The sequence below is a fragment of the Neopelma chrysocephalum genome, unplaced genomic scaffold (genome assembly GCF_003984885.1).
Source record: "Neopelma chrysocephalum unplaced genomic scaffold, ASM398488v2 Primary Assembly neopelma1_43, whole genome shotgun sequence".
NCBI classification, from domain to species: Eukaryota; Metazoa; Chordata; class Aves; order Passeriformes; family Pipridae; genus Neopelma; species Neopelma chrysocephalum.
The window spans coordinates 9,083,821-9,103,731 of record NW_020897702.1 but is presented as its reverse complement, the minus strand read 5'-3'; the positions used below and the strand labels follow the sequence as shown (position 1 = coordinate 9,103,731).

The 19,911-nt window shown below is 35.8% G+C and overlaps 1 protein-coding gene across 1 annotated transcript in view; it reads left to right on the top strand.

The window, feature by feature from the left end:
- LOC113964699 (probable ATP-dependent RNA helicase DDX10) overlaps positions 1-19,911 on the top strand; it is a 48,730-nt gene that overhangs the window by 26,218 nt on the left and 2,601 nt on the right. Inside the window, exons 10-12 of the mRNA XM_027677263.1 lie at positions 2,799-2,900; positions 8,140-8,227; positions 13,992-14,080. Coding sequence (XP_027533064.1) covers positions 2,799-2,900; positions 8,140-8,227; positions 13,992-14,080 — 279 coding nt within the window. The remainder of the gene's footprint in view (positions 1-2,798; positions 2,901-8,139; positions 8,228-13,991; positions 14,081-19,911) is intronic.

Below are 19,911 nucleotides of genomic sequence, written 5' to 3'. Positions count from 1 at the left end.
CACTAATAACATAAGGCCACCTTTTAAAGTTCAGAATGAAGGTGTATGTGATCCTGCATCCTGTTTTCAGATGCCCTTGTGGATACTGCAGGAAAGCTATAAAAGCAAAACAAATGTAGAATGATATTTCCTGTATGTATCATTCCAGAGTTCAGGTTTGTGGCTTGTAGAGAGGATATCTGCGCACTCTGACCCTCGATAAGTATTTCTTCTGTGATTTGTATGACACAGGCCCTTCACAGTGTGTTTCACACTGAATCAAAGAGATATGAAAATGAAACAATTAAAGAATGCCAAGTCAGAAACTCCGGGATAAGAAATGCCACAAGCAACAAAACTACACAAATCACTTCATGTGTTTGGCTAACTTCAAGGAATCTGAATAAATCATCCTTCGCAGAGGTTTATATAGTACAGTCAAGACTTTTCTTCTTGACAAATGGTGAAGATTGTTGAGAGACTAAACAGACATTCTTTCCAGATATCAGATCATTCACAAAGCTTTTGTTGGAATCCTTTCCTTTCATATCATCTGCTTTGAGGAGAAGAGCAGAACTGTGTGTTATTCTGTACTCTAAAGCAGTGAGACTGGTATGGCAGCAGTATTATCTCTGTGTTCCTGTCTGGTAGATAAAAGAGAATATTTTCATCCTTCTTTCTAACGGTGCTTTGAGAGCTAAGGTTCTTTAGATGAATAATTAGCTCTCTTAGTATTATGATCATCAGTTTTTACAATGAAATGCAGAGTTGTCTAAGGTTCAGTGGCTTTCCAGGATTTCATTGCTTATTCCGGTAGTGACTGTGTCTGACAGGCACCCACCTTGTGGATATATCATGTGAAATTTGATTGGGTTGAAATATATAGAGCTTTCTTAAAAGGTGTACTTGGTCTGTGTAAGCAAGTCATTCCCAACCAACCAACATATTATTGTATAAAGGGCATAAACATTCACAGGTTATTTGGTCAGCAGTGACTTACATCCTCTTGTGCTGTTGAAAAAGGTAATGAATTGCCTTAAACCAAGCATATGTGTTGCTTTAGAACCCTTTTTTTAGAAAGATTTTATGCGCTGATATTTCTGCATTAGGAACATTTTAGGTCTACTGATGAAATGGATCAAGTCAGTACAGTTTTTGTATGGTACCAAAGTACTCTTACCAATACATGTATAACCAGCAAATTTACATGATGTTGGTATGTGACAGAGACTGTCCTCTGGTATCAGTTTTATTTCCTTGTAAAATTTCAAAATCTAGAATGTAAGGGTTAAAATTCCATGATGAAAACATCTACTAAACATTTGTAAATTATCTTTAAAAGTCAGTTTCCAAACCCATCATGTACAGAGAGAACACTGGGGGAAAAGAATCCCAGGCATCCAAGAGCATTTTGTTGTGATTTTTCAAATTCATCAAATGAAAGCAGAAAGCTGTAATAAAAGCTGTCAGACTGTTTTAACTGCAGATTTTGTTGCTGCTTGCATTGCTTACTGTGCTGTGACAGATAGTGTTTATAGTTTTCAAACAATTCTGCGGTACTCTTTTTGCCAACTGTTTATGCTTGGAGAAATGCGGGCTCCCTATATTCAACCTGAAATGATTTTTGTCAGTTAATGGTATGATTCTTGTTTGGTGGGCCTGAGAACATCCTTCTGTGCTCTCAGGCCTCTTTAGAAAAGGGAGTTTAAAGCTGCTCTACGTGGTAACTTACCAATCTTGTTTTGCTTTGTCCTACATATTGCTCCCATCCGTCAGATTCTGTCCAATTTTGGCATATTTCTGAAATTTAGTTGGATTTTTTTTTCTTAGTGAAGGACTTTATGTAATGTTGTCCTATCAATCTGTACCCTTATAATAAATGAAGAAACATAAATATGTAAATATAAATGAAGAAACAGTGTATGTGTTAGATATAGGCTGTGATAATGCATGCAAGCTCATCATTACTGCTTCTTCAGCAGAACTTATAACTGTTGTGTTGTTTGTTTACTAATGCTATTGGGTATTTTTTTCTACATGAGCGTCCTTAAGTCACTAAATTTGCCAAAAGAAGGAACTGAAATTTTCTTACACAAGAAGAAAGTGAACAAGAAGATGCTTTGAGAATAAAGTAGCAGAATTTTTATGTCTTTGCCAACCATGTATCTTGAGTAATTACCAGCTCATTTACATTTGATACAGCTGTTAAGTGCACTGAAGAATGAATTCTAGATATGTTCTTATCTGATCAGTCTGATTGTATCTTTTCTTTTGCACCTGGAAACTGCTTCTGTAAATGAAAGAGCTCCTGTTTGTATGCTTTTCTTTCAGTGCTGCCTCTGTGACCTGTTAGAAGAGTAGCTTTTATTGAACATGCAAGGAGTTGTTCTTTTCCCTTCTTTGACTTGCAGTATATGAAAAGGAGAATCAATTTTTACCAATGTTAAGCCTTGCCTGTTAGTAAAGTGCAAGTAGCTGGATCTTCTAGTACAGTAAGCTTTGATCAAGTGCCATTTGGTTGCCACTAATATTTCAAATTGAGGGAAGATGACTGGTTTGAATCCATGTCATAGCCCCACATGTTTAGGACTCTAGGAGTAGTTTTGAAATCAGCTCAAGTAGAGATAGTGGCAAGTCACTTAACTGATTTGCATCTTCTTTTCCTTTTGTTAAGTGAGGATTTTTGTCTGTTCTTTGGACTGCTTGTAAGAAAGCAAATGTAAATTCTCACTGGTTATTGAAAACATCAAGAAAAAAAATGTAATTTTTGCATGTTTGCTTGAGTTCTCTTTTCCCCCCCCTCCCCCTCTTCTGATTAGATACAAAGAAGGTGGTGAAGCTTTGTTAGTATTGCTGCCCTCAGAAGAAAAAGGCATGGTGGAACAGCTGGCACAGAGGAAAGTACCTATCAGTGAAATCAAGTAAGTGACTAATGGCCTGTCTGTTATTCAGCCTTCTTTCTACAAGAATAATGTGTGATGAGTCTATGACAATTTTGATAAAGTGCTTGAATTGCCTGGAGCTGGACAAACCGGGGAAATCAGTTAGTTTTGGTAGTGCCGTAGGAGGAAAAGACCCTGAGAGGTTTCCTGTTCCATTGCTGTTCCCAAAGGCAGGATGAGCTGCACAAATTATTCTTATCAGATGCCAATTAATATATTCACAATTTCCCAAAGAGGTCTTGTTTATACTCAACAGTTCCTACCACTAACAGTTTTTCTTCTGGTGTCTGATAAGCTTTTTAAGTATATTAAGTGAAGTATTTCTTTTGTCCTGTGCCAAGAATATATGGAAAATGATGAATTCTCTTACTCTTTGCAGCTACTTTTTATGTAATTGAATATTATCATGCTCTCTCTCTCTTCTTTTCTTTTCCAGATTAAACAATTATGTCTTTAATCTGTCCCTCTATGTTTTTTATACTTGCTATCATTTTTGTATCTCTATCTGTCTTTTGTTTAATTCTAGACTATTTCTCCAATTTGTCATGACCTTTCTAAATCAGCTGGTCGAAGGACAGGAAATAAAATATGTGGCGAAATGGTCATTTTACATACTAGAGAGAGCATTCCAATGAAAAACTAGTGATCTATGCTCTCTATACAAATAGAACTGACTTTGAAGGAGTTGCAGATGCATATAACGATACCATGTAAAAATAAAAAAGCATATTTCCATTTTATATTAAATGCAGAGAAATAGACATGTATGAAAGACAAAATCCCTAACTAAAAATATTAGAAAAAAAGACAACCACTAAAAGAATCAATGGTAGTTTCTTATTTAGCAGCTGTAAGGTTTGAAGGAGTTCTTTAGCCTGTCAGTCTAATGTTAAATTGAAAGAGAAGAGATAATGTGAAGAAAACATGGAAGAAGAGTTGAAAACAAACCAGAAAGTGATGTATGAGCTTGACTCCATTTTGAATACTTACCTAGTTCAGGTCACACCGTGCCAAAAATCATAGAGATAGAAGAAATCAGAGAAGGATGATGAGGTAGAAAGGTAAGTTTCTGTACAAATGGGTATGAGCAAAACTATGACTGTTTTACTTCGAAAAGCTGTGGTTTTAATGTGAAGATACAGCTATCTAAGCAAAGAAGATAATTAAGAAAGTGTCCGTAGAACAATTGTATTTGAGAAGAATTCAAATTAGGGTGAAATTTTAGGTGGTTATTACACCTCATTTCTTAAATCTTCAGATCTGCTAAAAACATTTCTGCAGAGAATAGAAACAATGCATATAACACTTGCCAGATTTAAGGTTTAGTTTTATTTTTTTAAAGCAGTTTTGATGTATAGGATGTCCCATTTCAGAGGCACTTCTAAACTGCCCTTGTGAATACTGTTTCTATGTAACAAACTGAGTACACAGCAGCCAGTGAAGAAAATCCACCTTTTCTGGTCAAACACATGTATTGAATCCATGTAGAACATGCATGAACTTCAAAAATAAGACAACTTTTGCTAAACCAGCAAAATAAGGACTATTTAAGCAGTTAAACAACTACCAAAAGTCTAAGTGTACTTAAAGCTTTCGTTTACATTGGTGTTTAAAAAAATACCTACCGTACAGCACCAACAAAACCAAACCAAACCCCACCAACTGAATGTGGAAAATATCAGTAAAGAAACTGAATTGAAGTCTGATATTTTCTTTTCCCTTAAGCATCATAGTGCTTTAAAAGGATCTATTGTATAACCACTGCAGCAAATTGTCTCTTTTTCCAAACTTCATCTTTTTCCTTGTTAAAATGATAGTTATTCAAATAATTTATCTTATTTTTATATTCAGTAAATTAATGTCTGATCTTATGCATAGAATAAATATTTCCCTTTTCTTTGTCAGCTAAGCTTTTAACTTCTTAAGTAATGCTGTTAATTGTTTGAATAGCTTATCATAGGAAAAGCTAAAAAAACCTCTTTAGCCTGTATTTATCCATGTAAATAGAAATAGGTATTTTTGTACCAGGATAATAATCCAATTTTAATAGGGCAAATATTTAATTTCCCCCTCCTTTAAATGCGTATTCTATTTATAATTCAAGTTAGATGTCTTTCTGGAGAGACATTTGTGGCTGCATCTCTTAACATATTCTTGCTAATCTGATGTGACTTCAGTGGAAAACACTGCTTTTTTTTAACACCACCCCAAAAATTCATTCTTGTACCAAGCCACAAGGGCATATATATAATAAATACCTTTAAGCAACATTCTTAATTGGAACATAGTTATTAGAAAAGTCAGGGCTTTTGATTGATAATATATTTTAACAGCCCCCTCCAAGATGCAGTTTTTCAATCTGCAAAGCAAACCTTTATAGTATTTGTAACATCATAATGAAGGGAAATGCTTTTACGTGGAATTGTCTGCCTAGTGTGGTTAAGATTTAAAAGGTTTAGCATCATACTTGGAAGAGGCTAACTAAAATCCTTAAAAAATATATGTGTAATTACTTGTGGATTGCAAACCAATTTAATTCTGAAGTTTTTAACTACAGATTTTTTCAGGTCCTTCACTTCTAGCCAGTTTTGCAGTTAATATAACCCTGGTGTGTTTTATCAGTTTATAAATTGTTGAAGAAGTTACATCAATCCTTGGATCACGGTCCAGGTCTTCTGTTGAGGTCTTCTGATGTTGTTTGTGCTTATTCATTTAATTATAGATTCTCAAGAATTCTGATTTGGGAGTTAGAAGATAAAGAGCATTGCTTACTGCCAATAGAGTTTAACTCTTCAAGTTTCTGAAATTCACTCTAGAAGCTTTTTTCTGAAAAGCTTGTTTCTAAAACATCCTTGTCAATTGAAGTGTTTGTTTTGCTGTTCTTGTTAAGCTCTTGTCTGGTGTAGTGGTTGCAAGAACTGTGTTACTTTCCTTGTTTTATATTTTTTGATTTGCAAACAACTCTGAGTGTTTCTTTATTTCATTTGGAGAGAGCTTTTAAAACAGTTGCATAATTTGAAGAGAGAAATAGGAAGAACTTCATTTTCCTGAATACCTATACAAAAGATTGGGGGTTAACCTCTTAATTTTCAGTTTTAAATATAAGCTCCCTGTAGAGGTTGTTAGTACACCAATCCTTTCTAGCCAGCATGAGCTGCCAATTTACAGTTACTGCTTTTAACAATATGTAAGTTTTTTGTTATTCAAAAAGAGAAAGAGAAAATGAAGAATATGCAGTAATAAATACTGTATTTTAGAGCATTCAAATGTGGCAAAAAGATACTCTGAAAGTATTAAATAGTATACACCTTTTTTAAGGAATCTGTAATTTCAAAGATTTACGTGCAAGCTGTAAACTGAAATTATTTTTGGTGATACCTGGAGGTTACTTTGTCACATCCAATTTTGTTGGGCAGTAAGACAAGAACTGCTTCCTGAGGGATTATCATAACAAATTGGGGTTTTTTTTTGGTATCAAGGAAAAGGTAATCGTTTAACTTCTTCTCTTTTTTCCCCCTCTTTGAATATGAGCACTATATTTACCTGACCTGTCTCATAGGACTTTTTTTAATCTGTCTCCGATGAATTCTTAAGAATACATACAACTATGAGTCCAAGTGCTTTTACTTTCTCTAGTTGCTATGGAGCAAATTTCTTGTGACCCAGCTGATTTCTCTGAGTACCTGTTATCCTGTGATTTGTGATTCTGGTGTGAGCTTGAACTGTGCTACAGTTGTTGTTAGCTGTCTGATTGCTGCTGCCACTTTGAGTGAAGACAAGGGAAAAAAGACACTGGCTAATTTAAGGGCCTTGAGGTCATATCTTAATAGCTTTCCCGTAACTTAGCAGCAATCCAGCACCTCTCTGGACTGTCTTACTACTGATGTTCACAATAATTTTTATTTTGTTACTAATATTATCCCTTCTTTACTTTTTGTATCATTATATTTCAAAGATTTGTTGGTCAGTTTGTCCCCCACTCAGTTTTTCATGCCTCTTCTTTTCTTATGTCTTTACATTTTTAGAGGCAATTACAGGCTGGCTGGAAACTGGAACTTATTTTTTTGATCTTTCTTTAGAACTGAAGCTAAATAGAGCTTGTGTACACTGCAGTTTTCCCTTGGATGTATCTGAACAGAGTTAAGAAATTAAAATCATGAGGGAATCAAGTTTGATATCTATGCTTTTCCTATTTAGTAAGAATAATAGACGACCATAATCATGTTATAAAAAGACTATAAAATGTTCCTTGCATATTATTTTCATCAGTCATATTTTTTAGACCAACCTACTGCTATGTGAAGAGGTATGATTTTGGTTTGGGTTTTTTTTTTTTCCCCCCTGTGACTTCTTTCAGCAGAGGTTATGTTTTGGTATACAGCATGGCATGACATGGCACACAGCAGCCAGAGTCAGATTAAGAAATGTGGTAGTTGTGCATCTTTGACCTGTATTTGAGGTAGAGGGGTAACCTCCTGCCATGTTTGGTAGGTCATATGATACACTTGCATGGCACTAGCAGATCAAAACCAGAAGTAGATGAGAAAAGATCTGGGCAAATAAAACTGCAATAATGAAGGTATCACTGCAATAAGTGTAAAAATGTAGAATCTGGAAGAAGACCTGCATATCTTTTTACTTGGTTTAATGGCATTTTCTGTAGTACAGTCACTGTTCTTTATTTACTTGATTAAAATCTTGAGAAGCTCCTAAATCTGTTTAATCTCAATGTTCTTTATTATTGCTCACCTGGCTGTTCTTTCTAAGAATGCTTAAATTTAAGTATTCCCAGCACAGTAGATCTTACTTAAGCTTTTGAAAATGCTGACGATTTCCTTATGAAGATTTTGATGTAGGTTTAAAGTAGTACTATAGTTCATTATGCTGCTTCTGTATTTTTTCAGTGTTTTTATAAAATCAGCAAGTTCTTTGCTGATTTCTGCTTTGCTTTGGAAGATTGACCACCTTCAGTGAAACTGTGTCTGAATAAAAAGTCCGAGTTGCCATTTGTCTTTTCTGTATTATCTGTTTGATGAGTGTATGCTTCATCTTTAATATGGTTCCATTCTCTGCTGTTTAAGAGCGGTAATAACTTCCTGCATTTTAAAGCAATGCAAAAATTATGAAGATACTCCTGAGAACTTGATAGGTGCTTATTTTGGCATGTTCTAATAATTAAAGCTAACTTTTTATTCTTTCTTTTTTTAAAAAAAATTAGAATTAATCCTGAAAAACTTACAGACATCCAAAAGAGGATGCAAGCTTTCTTAGCTCAAGATCAGGAGTTAAAAGACAAAGCTCAAAGGGTAAGTCATCTACTGCACTCTAGTTCTTGGAGCAAGCTAGTTGAATTGAACCGTTTGAATGACTGACCACCTCATATGTGCCTTAGAAGCAGTGTTTGGAACTGCTGCATTATTCTGATTGTTAAGCTTTATAACACAATGTCAGTAGAAACAATAATCATGTATTAAGGAATTGGTGGAAAGTATGCCTGTATAGACTGTGTGAGTTGAGATGGGGTCAGTGTGGGCTCATGATGGTAACATGTGAAGAGCCACATGACATATTGCTGTTGTGCCAAAGTTAAGGCATTTTTGAGTACATACTTATTTGAGAGCCTTGGATATGAAAGTAATTTCTGATTTAGTAGTCACTGCTTCTCAGCTGTTTTGTTCCAGTACAAGAAAGACATGGACATACCAGAGACAAGACCAATGAAGAACCACCAGAGGTGATTGAGCACTCCTCACAGTATCTCCTGTGTTAGGAGAGAAGCATATATTAGATGGAACCAGTGTCTTTTGAGTGATGCCCAGTGACAGGAGAGAAAGCAATGGGCACAAATTTGTTTACAAAAAGCTCCATTTAAACCCAGGGGAAAACCATTTGTTGTGAGAGTGGTAGAACACTAGAACAGGTTGCACAGCAAGACTGTGCAGTCTCCAAATGTTGGGTATCAAAAGCTGGATTCCTTCTTGAGCAGCTTCCTGTAGCTAACCTTGGTTTGAGCAGGGGTTTGGACTAGATACTCTTCAGAGGTTCCTCTCAACTTACAGCTACTCCGAGAGGACTTCTCTCAGGAAGCTGGTATAGAACATTTCAAAATAATAATAATAATAAGAGGTTACTGAAAAGTAGGAGATCTCATTACTTGACTCCAATGTTAAAAGCACAAATCCATATAGGCCTCACATGCCCACCTTCTTGGTCAGTTTTTACTGTCATATCTCCTGAATATGTTTGACAATTTGTTCTTTCTCAGTGGTAAATTCCAATGCATCGAATAAAGCATTTTAACTTTGTTTAGGATTTAAACAAGCAAAATAGCTTAGAATAGCTCTTCCAGGTAAGATGGAGAAGTGTGTGAATGGGGCTGTGAATGGGATTTCTTTGCTCTGCTAATTAATGTTGGGAGACTCCATGGACAATATGTGAATGTCACCAAGATTTTTATCAGGTTTTGGCAAGGTAGGAAAACTTCAAATAACTAAGTAGGCTTCTGGACTAGAAGGAGCTTGTTGTAAAAGACATTTTCCCCAGAAGATGGCCTGTGAAACATTTCTGGACATTGTGCTACCTCTTGCTAAATGTGTTTGCTGATCTGTCCCTGGTTTTATAACATTTTTAAGCCACAAACTTTTTGGGAAAGAGCTTCCTACTTGTTTTATTGAAGCACTGCAACATGTTGGTTTTCTGAGATTGGTTGGTTTGTTGGTTCCTTTTTTTGAAATGTGTATATGTTGACCCTATGAATTCTGTAGTTGTACCAAGTCTTTTCCAAACGATACAAAACCAGTTCAAATTGAGATTTGGGGAAACATGATTGGAAGAATAATAGGAAAACCTTTCGTGACTTTTTTTTATATATGTAGGTCAAATTGAAAGAGCACTATCAAAGGCCAAGTGGTGAGAAATATAGAAATGCCAAAGCCTGAGAAATAAAAGATTGCAGAGATTCTGGATTAGTGTTAGTAACTTTTTATTTGTATCAGCTAGTGCGGAGACTGATGACACCTGAAGGTATTCTGGTAAAGCTGAGTGGTAGGGTAAAATGAAAAGTGGATCTTGAATGCTTAAAGAGAAAGTAAGTATTTCAACTTTTCTGTTGAACTGGGATGTAAAATGAGTCAAGTCGAAATATTTAAAACTCTTGAGATTCATTTCGCCTAGCTTTAGATGTCCTCTGTAGGTTAGTCTGCCTGAGCATTCATTTATAGCTGGTAGAGAGGAATAAGCACTTCTATGATGCCTCCTGACATAGATGCCTTAAAAACCCTTTGGGATGGATGAATGATGGTTTCTTTGCACTGCAGAGGTAGCCTGTGTGATGTGACCTAGCTTGGACACCTGCAGTAGGGAGACTTAGTGGGACAGAGGAATGTCATTCTTACTTTCCTAAACAAGGAGTTTTAAATCAAAGTGCCTGAGGAAGTCACTTGGGAGCTCTGTGAATAAAATGTTCAATGTTCAAGGGACTGCTTTTAAAAACTGTTTTTATTGTTTAGGTATCCCAGGTTTTTGTAGTGCACAAAGAATTACGTATAGCAATGTGGAATGTTGGTGTAAGCCTCATCTGAGCACTGCATAAACCAGAGATACTGGTGACTTATCATGATTATGTTCAACTGCCACGGGAAGTTGCAGTTACACCAGTTTGTATTGGAAGTGACAGAGCAGCTGCATGGGGGAGGATGAGAGTAGGAGGAAGCTAGCATCATCTTACTTGGAATGAAAACAATAACAAACCTCTGTTTCTGACTTTGACTTTTTAAAGTTAGTATTTGACTGTTAGTATTACAGATAAAAAATTAATTAAAAAAATTTTAATTGCCATATAATTACCCTTTCAAGTCATTTTTGTTGCTGTTTTAATTTATGGATAGCAGAGTAGTGTCATTCTTGCAAAGAAACTGTATATGCATTCAGGTTTGTTTTTTTTTAAAGCTTGAAGTATGGACAAGTGGTTTATCACAGAAGTGTCCCTCCTTAATAAAGTTTAAGTATGAATGTTCAGACATACTGTGAAAATGTGCCCCAGTAGTCTGACATATGAATGTGAAAAACCCAATAAAATTAATGCAAATGAAATCCTGACCTTGGATCCTTATCTGGAATGCTGGATTTCTCAGAGGCATGGGTCTTCTGCTTTCTAACCTGTCTGTTGCAAGCTGCCAAATTCTTAACATTTGTAATGTAAGAAATAAATGTCCTACTGGAATGGATCTGATAGCAGTGAAAGAGCACAGTTATGCACAGAAGTTCAGATAGGATGTAGTCTACTGTGTGGTCTAAGTCGTTGTGTCCTCTAAGCTTACTGATTTACTTCAAGGTGCTTTTACTTTTTTTTTTTTTTTAAAAAGAGGAAAAACCAAAATTCTTGATTACTAATTGCTTCAACAGACATCATGTTTCATGTGGTAGGACATGGTTCTTCTGCTCTTGCTTGGGAAGGCAGCATGAATCATATTAGGGCTTTTTTGAAACCTTTGCAGTTATTCTCATGGACTGATGCTGCCTTTTGGCATTTCTTGTAATTTTAGTATTTAATATATCAGTTCAGTCCGTTTTGAAAAACAGTTTAAAAAGAGAATCTGTTTTTCTTGCTAGTTTGAATGTTATTGTGGCACTGAAGAGATATCTGTCCATTAAATTCTTCGTCACACCCAGAGGACATGCAGGGTCTTACAGCCTGAGATTCCAGTCACACTTTGTTACTTTTGAATTTTGTCAAAACAGCACATCAGTTGAATTGTATACATTTTAATACTTATCCAAGAAATAGATCAATAAATCAAAATTTAAATGTGGTAAATTCATAGAGCATTGTACTTTTTGCTTACGTATTTCTAGTACTTGTACAATAATCTTTGGTGGTTTTGGGGACCTGTAGCTCCTATTCTAATAAAGCTGTAGTATGTTCCTGATGCCCAACTGTAACATTTTCCATAATACTATAAGGTAATGCATGTAACCTTTTTGCAATGTTCAGTTGTTTAAAAAAAGCCTTGAAAGTGATATCAAAAGAGCAAATATAGCAGGGGACAACAGCAATTGATAAAAGAGCAGGAAACTAGTTCAGACTGACTAAACTTTTTCTCCTTCAGCTCCAATGTGTGTGCATAGACTGACCAAGTCTTAGGAGAACTGAATAAAATCCAAGTGAGATGACAGTATTTTAGACAGAGGTTGAAGTGAACATACTGAAATCAAACAAAAAAAATCAAAGAAAATCACTTAATTTCTCTTCTTGTAAAGTAGAACAACTCTTCTATGCATTTGTTTGGTAGTTCATTCTCAGTTATAGAACTTGATACATGTGCAAAAGTTGTGTTCTTTCTGCCCTTTATCACTGGTTAATTTCTAGACCATGTATACCAAATATATATTAGTAAAGTAAGCAGGATGGCTTTATGGGTTATCCAACAGACGATGAGATTTCAACCCTCATGAAAGCAGTGGCAAGAAGTGACTCATGTAGGTCTTCAGATCTGCAAATCTCAGATTCACAGGAAGGATATTTCTTGTTTAATCTGCTCTTTTCCATCTGTCACTGCAGAGAAAAAAGACTTTCACTGATTTTTGTCACTTGCTAGACAACAAAAGAAAAATGAGATCTGTCAAATTGGAACCCTTTTTCTAAACATTCTAGTTATCTTTGTAAAAATTATTAATAATTTAATGTGAGCAAAGTGCTTTATTCCGCACTTCAGTCTTGGTAGCAGTGTAATGGACTGAGCTCACACTTTCCATAGCTAAAATTAATTGAAAGACATAATCAGGAAGGAAACTTTACCCAGAAAACTTAGCACTTGGAAAAATAAGCAAATGAAAATTTAGTTCTGTATTGAAGTATTGGGCAGCTTGAAAAGTACATCTTAGCTCTGCATATCTTAAAATTAATAGTTTTTATTTCAGTTTACTGAGGAGAAAATAATGAATTTATTACATTGCTTAATTTACTGACTCATATTTTCACCTTTGGAAGTGTTTTTTTTTCTCTTAGAACCATTTAGAGAGTCCCCATAGGAAATCAATGCTGCTGACTGTTGGGTCTTTCCTCCACTATCTGAGAGGAATAAGAAATAGATTTTTTTTTTTTAATTCTGCATGAATTATTAATACATTAATTTTCTCTAACAGGTGCCTGTACATAGCAGAACAAGGATGTGATTATAGTATGCTTTAATACAACCTTCTGAGTTTAACTTGTTGTTATTATGAGTGTTTGATGCTTTAAGCATCATGGTAGGAGTTTTGTCATGTGTTAGAAATTAGGTTATGAACAAGAGAAATCCAGGAACCTTTTCTGATACTTAAAATATTCCAGTATTTATGCTGCTGATGATAGGTAGAAATAGACTATGTAAAAGAAACATGAGAAGAATAAGAATCTTTCCTTTTGGGAAGGATGGAGGGGGAAATGCAATACAAGATTAAGTTATTCTGGTATGCAGTGGTTCCAGTTTTCTTGGTGAAAGTCTGGGATTAATTGAAACTTCAACCTTGGACTGGTCTTAGTAGATGTTGTATAGTGAATTTATGTTGGTCAGCTGAGTTGCATTAATTGACTGTGTGCATGTGATGAGCTGATGGTAAATGCAAGGTAATATGAATCATCTTAGGCCACAGTGAAAGGCAGTTATATTGAGTTGAATCAGTTTCTTTCTTTCTAAGATTAAGTCAGGACACTTCAGACTGATAGCGACACAGTCTATTCTTTCTCCCAGAAAAACTGAGGGAAAAAATAAAATTGAATCAGTGATATTTCCTTCTGACTAATTTGTTGTATTTTCTTTCTAAGGATAGATAACATGACATACTTTTGGGAAATTCAGCCAATTAATGTGCATATAATGAAATTTGAGTTTTTGAAGTTGCATCACTTCTGGAGTAGTGATAAATTTTGGCTGGTGGATATTGTGTAAAAGAATTTTGGTCTGAAATCGATGTTAGACCACCTAATAGTGAAATTCCATTTTGTGTTTAGAGCAACAGTATAATGTTTCTTTCTTGTATTGGTAATTGACTGGTTTCTTTTTTTGTTGAATAATTTTATTTTTCTTTCAGTGTTTTGTGTCCTACTTGCGTTCAGTTTATTTAATGAAGAACAAGGAAGTATTCGATGTTTTCAAATTGCCTCTAGCAGAATATGCCCTGTAAGTATGGCCAACTTGGAATATGAAAAGTGTGTAGTGAAACGTTTTGCAGTATATGATAGCTTTAAATACCTGTTTTGACTGTGTTAGCACACAGAATTGAACAGTCTTGTGATATATTTTTTTCACATTTATGCTGTCCTTTCAAAGGACATTCTAAATAGATTTTATGTGTAAAAACAATGTATCGCTATAGAGAGAAATAATGGTCCTGTTTCTGGCCAGGACAGGGTTAATTTTTTGTAGTAGCCTGGAGAGGACATGGCCAGGACAGGGAGGTTTTCTGGTACCACCTCAGGTCATTGCTGGGGGTGGGGTGAAGGGACTCTGTTGCATGGAGAAGGGATTCATTCTGGGTGTACGTGCGGGGAGCTGTCCAGTTTTGTAACTTATTGCTGGCTCTGCAGTGAGCATTTCTGCATGTCAGTTTCTCTCTCTTTTGTACACTTCTGTTATTAATGTTGTTGCTGTTTCTGTTCGTTTTCTTGTCTCATTGCTGTTTCCAGTAAATTGGTTTTACCTCAACCCGTGATCTTTACGTTTTGTGCCTCCAATTCTCCTCTCCAACCACCCACAGGAGGGAGGGGTGAAAAGGAGGCAGGAGTACTTTTGAAGTACAAGGATAGAGAACCATGTTTTGGTTTTTTCCCCTGAGATTTGCCCTTCAACCTCATAGCTAAATGCCAACCTGTGAAGTGTATTATTTAAAAAGAAATTGGAGTATCCGAAGATATATTGCAGTCTCATTTTGGTTGTGATTGAGACATTGCTCCTTGGCCATAAATTACTTTTCAGAAGATTCAGTGTGTTTAGTAAAGATTAAACATCTGCACTAGACTGAATAGCATCTATTTTGCTGTGTCTATTTTTGTGCATATATGCGAATCATTCCACATTTTGTATGGGAGGGAAATTAGTCTTGACAGGTTGACCTTCCAGATGACAGCCACCTGAAATTGTTTTAAGATGCGAAGTTTTTGAAATCTCATGGGACATAGGGTAGTCATAAGGGAGCAGTAAGGTGTTCAAAGGTACATGGTAAATTAATTTGATGTCTGTGGAATTTCATACAGAGAAGGCTAAAGTTTTCAAACTTGTCAGTACATGGCATAATGAACTAAAATGTGACAAATTGCTAGACTGAGGAACACCTGGTCTTCCTGTGCTATGCTACCATTAACATGATTATGTTTTTTAAGATACATAAGCCTATTATAAAAGATGATTTTTAACTTTACGGGCTGAGAAATTTTGAAAAAGAACTAGCATAAACTTGAAAGATTTCACTATGCATTGCCTGCCCCTTCTTCACCCGTGTCATTTGTCAGCATCTTTAAAATCTTCCTATAGGTCTTACTGTGCTGAATGTAAGGGATAGTGGTAGAAGATTAGGGCTGAGGGGGATGACCACACAAATTTAACCAGTGTAAGAAACCATCTGGCAGATGGTAGTAATGCTGAATTTTCAGAATCCCAGCGCATTCCTTTTGGATTTCAGCATGGCATGGCATCTAGTATCTGATACTGATGTAGACAGAGTAGTCTACAGTTCTGTTCTTCTGGGGTCTCTGTGCCAGGATTTGGTCCTTCAACAAAATGATTTCTAGTCCCAGCTTTGCAAAGCTACTAATAAGTCATTCCTATATTAAAATGCAGGAAACCAATTAGCTGTTTGGAGAGAGTAGGAGAGGTTTAGTCAAGGTTATGAAATATATGGAAGTGTAATCAAAAGGTCAGAAGATAAATCTGGGAGGTAATTCTGAGATTCTGTTTTAGTTTCTTGGCACTTTTCTTCCCTTCTCTCCAGACTGTTAGTCAGCCTAAATACACCCTGCAGTTCCCTGGCTTTCAATTCAGTGCACATCCACTGATACATAGATTAGTCAGCTTAATTTATATGAAAGTCCCTCAAAGTCTGGTATGTTTGAATTTGCATTTAGAAGCAATCTTGGTTTACATTCTGCAAAACAAACTTATGGCAAAACCTGGAATGATAATCCTTTCTTCCTTTTACATTCCTTTTGGATTTTCCAAAAAGTATTTCATCCTTTCTGTCTAGATTTACTGCTAGCTTGATAGGTGTTACTCCACTAAAAATCCTGCAGAGAAAATAGGCTGCTTAATACCCCTGTCAGGTTTGCATTTCAGGCTGTTTTCCACTTTCCCCATTGCTCTCTTACCTGGCTTGTCTGTGCACTAAGATTCTCTTAATCTCTGTTGATTGAGTCTGCAGAAAAGCAATAGTCTTTTTCACTTTTATATGTTTTACATATATATATACATAAAAAAACCAATTTGTATAAAAAATAAAATGTGCGTGCATGTCTGTATGTGCATATAGACATATACAGACATATGTGTACTAGTGATCGAGCACCTTTAAGCTATGCTACATTATTATTCTCTCCAGTATCCTCTCATTAGAAATTGCTATCAAGAATAATTTGCAGGAAGACTTGCACAGGCCTCGTGTTAACATAAGCAGCCTTTAAGTTTGGTGAAGGAGAAACTCTAAAAACTCATAAAGGAGAAATTTGTCTTTTTTACTTCAAAGGACACCTTTGAAAACATAAGAAAATGTAAACAAACAGCAGGGCGAAGAGGAGTAATTACTTAGTCTGGCCTCCTGGATAAGAGACAAGGTAAAGAGGAGGCAGTGTTGTGAAATATTTTACTTCTCAGGCACTTTGTTTTATTAAGTGCTAACATATATACACACCATTCTCCATGGGCAAATCTTAACAGTGTGCTGGATGGACGGGTTAGTCACAGCTCTAAGGGGATTGCCAAGGAAGGTAATTTCCTCTGTGAATTTCATCATGTCTTCCAGGAGGAATGCAGCATATTTTTCTCTGTTTATCCCTGTATTGGTACATAGAGAATAAATAAAGCAGGTTGAAGCCAAGTTACTGGGAAAAATGCCTGATATACCCAACTTGGTACCCAGATAGTTTTGCAAGTGTTGCTTGCATATCAGTTTTACAAAGCTGCACTGAAATGGATGATATCAGAATACACGATCCATCTTTACTTCTTATGCTGTTACCTGGTTAATCTCAGCCTCATACAGTATTACTCATACGGACCGCAGCATTCCCTGCAGTCATTTGTAGAGTTTGGGCATTTCTCACTCCACTCCCCCTCAACCACCTGGAGATCTAGCTGTCCCTTCCTGAGCTTTTGTAACTACTTCTGTAAGCTTCTGCTATACAGCTCTCTGAACAAGCTGCAGTCTTCTCTTTCAATGTCCAGGGTCATTATTCTCTTAGTCATCTTCCTAATTTCTTCTAGGATCTTGAGCTACCTTTTTTCATTCTGCAGCCAAACTTGCTATTAACCTTCACTCACCTTAGAAGTAAATGTATTTGCATATGCATGAGTAGCAGTTCCAGTAGAGTGCCTCTCAGAGTTGACTAAGCCAGCTAACTTGGAGAAAGGATTTTTAATACACTCTAGAAAGCCTTGTTACTTGTGCTGTGCTGTTTTGCCCTTTGAGCAGGTGTCAGGGTGGCTCAGGTACTGAAAACACCAGGGCTTGCAACTGCAGTGTTGAGGTTCCTTTTGCTTCTCTCAGGAAGACTACATCTTTGTCTTTTAAGTGATTAGATTGAAACCATAACATCCTCTTTGTTCAACTTCTGTTTGGGCCTGACCCATAAGCTCTTGAATAGACATTAGAGCTCCTTAATGTAGAGGAATAAAGCTGGCTGGTAAGTAAACAGCACAGCAAAGGCAATTTCTCTGTTCATTTTGGTTATTAATCAGACCATCTGGAAAGCCTGTTAGTTCACATTTGTGTCACTTCAGTTGATGCGATTTCTCCTGTTTTCAAATGGTTGCTCATCTTGTCTTCTGAAAACATTTTAAATGTTAAATGTAGATGTAGCATATATTGCAAGGCAAGTAATACATATTTCTTCTGTTGAAATAGCTTCTGGGAGTATTTAACCTTTTTCAAGCTATTTTAAATCTTTGTCTGAACCTGTTCTACAGTAAAAGTAATCACTAGGCTGTGTTTTTTTGTATTCAAATAATTCTGAAGAAGTTCACTAATGGAATATGTCTTATATTTAGTAAATGTAGTAGCTTAATATTAGAGTGAATCACTAACTTGTCTAAAACTGTTGTGCAGCAGTTCAGCAGAAGTGACCTCAGATTCTTTACAGCTGGGTCATATTTCAAAAAGGACTATCAATCTTCTAGGTGCAGATTAGGAACATTTGTGACACTTAAATCTTTAAAGATTGGACTGGTCTTACATTTCTGGTTTAATTTGTTTTGTGCAAGGACAGATTTTGCTTTGAGTGTCTTAAGATTCAATCTTTAGGGAGTTGAGAGAGATGGCCAGCTTTTTTCTCATCCAAATAGAGACATAGTGAACTTACCATGTTAATGTAAACACACTCAAGGTCTTTGATAAGCACAATTGAAAAACCATAGAAAAGGAAGTATTTTAAGTCTGTTACACTATTTATTTAAATTAATTAAAAAAAATGTTTATTAATGTTTGATCCTCCTTATTCAATGGAAACAAAAGTAGTATTCTCCTTAAAGCCATACAGGCTTATTTCTTTGCAATTTTACTCTTTTAACATATTTCCTGAAATCCCTGTGAACTTACTTACTTACTTGGGTACTTAACAGAGGTACTTGAGCATTGTATGCCATTTGTTTAGCTGCATCTATTCATTCCCTAATTAATGTTAGAGAATGCTGATGTCTGGCCACCTCAGTTTCAGTTGATGAGTTGAAATGTGGTTTATAGTAGCAAAATAATCCATTGGTTTCAGTATTGCTTTTAGAAGCTGATTTAAAATGTCTTTCTGGAAGAGCTTGCTCTCAAGAAGTCATTGCATTTCACACCACAATGTAAAACAGAATTGTCACTTGGTTTGTCAGCTGAATTTGTGTTGCCATTTAAAAGCTGCCATAGTCTGAGGACTACATTGTTGTGTTAGCATGTTTTTAGTGTTGTCTGTTAGGATTTATGAAATCTCACTAAACAACCTACCCAGTTTTTGTCTATATTTATCAGAAAACCATGCACCCTTCTTATTCCAGATGGGTGTGTGAAACGCTAGCGCTAAAATCAAAAAATAGCTGTAACTTCAGTTAAAGTAGTATTGTGGTCTGAGTGGCATCTAATGAATTATTGTAAACTAATATTGCCCTTTCTAGTTTATGAAAAGAAAAGCTGGTTCATGTATTGAGTTTTTTTAGTATGAATGAGCTTTAGATTTGGCAAATGATTAAGAAATAATTTCTAAAGAAACCATCAAATCTTACAAAAAGCTTCTGAGGAAGCTTTTAGCAGTAGTAGAACGTGTTTGTCCCAGGTTTTTCTCCACTTGGAAAATACTGTGAAAAAGAGGCAGTAATGAGCCAAAATGCTGACATTTCTTTGAGAAGCTATGTAATTAAAAGTATTTGGGGATTATTGCACGCACTTTGAGCTTATCTACTATTACTTTTGTACCAAAAAAAATTGACCTTAACGCCTTCTGTCTCCCTTATCTTTGAGGTCTGTATTCTTTTGGTTCAGAAGTAATTTGAATTCTGATTGCACTGGTCTTTTTTGGTAGGGTTGCTAAGCAGCGTAGAAAAATTTGCCAACACTAACTGATAATTAATTTTATTTAGTTATTAAGTAAGACATCAGTGCAGTACAGCAGTATGGCAAATGGAATTTCATATTTGAATGAAAAAAAAACTGTGGTGAAGTCTCATCCACATCATGGGCTGCTCTTCCTGTCTGTTTTGTAACTTTTGCTGTGGAGAGAATAGTTTCTTCACCTTGTCAAACCCTGATCTTTGATGCAGCTCTGGAGGCG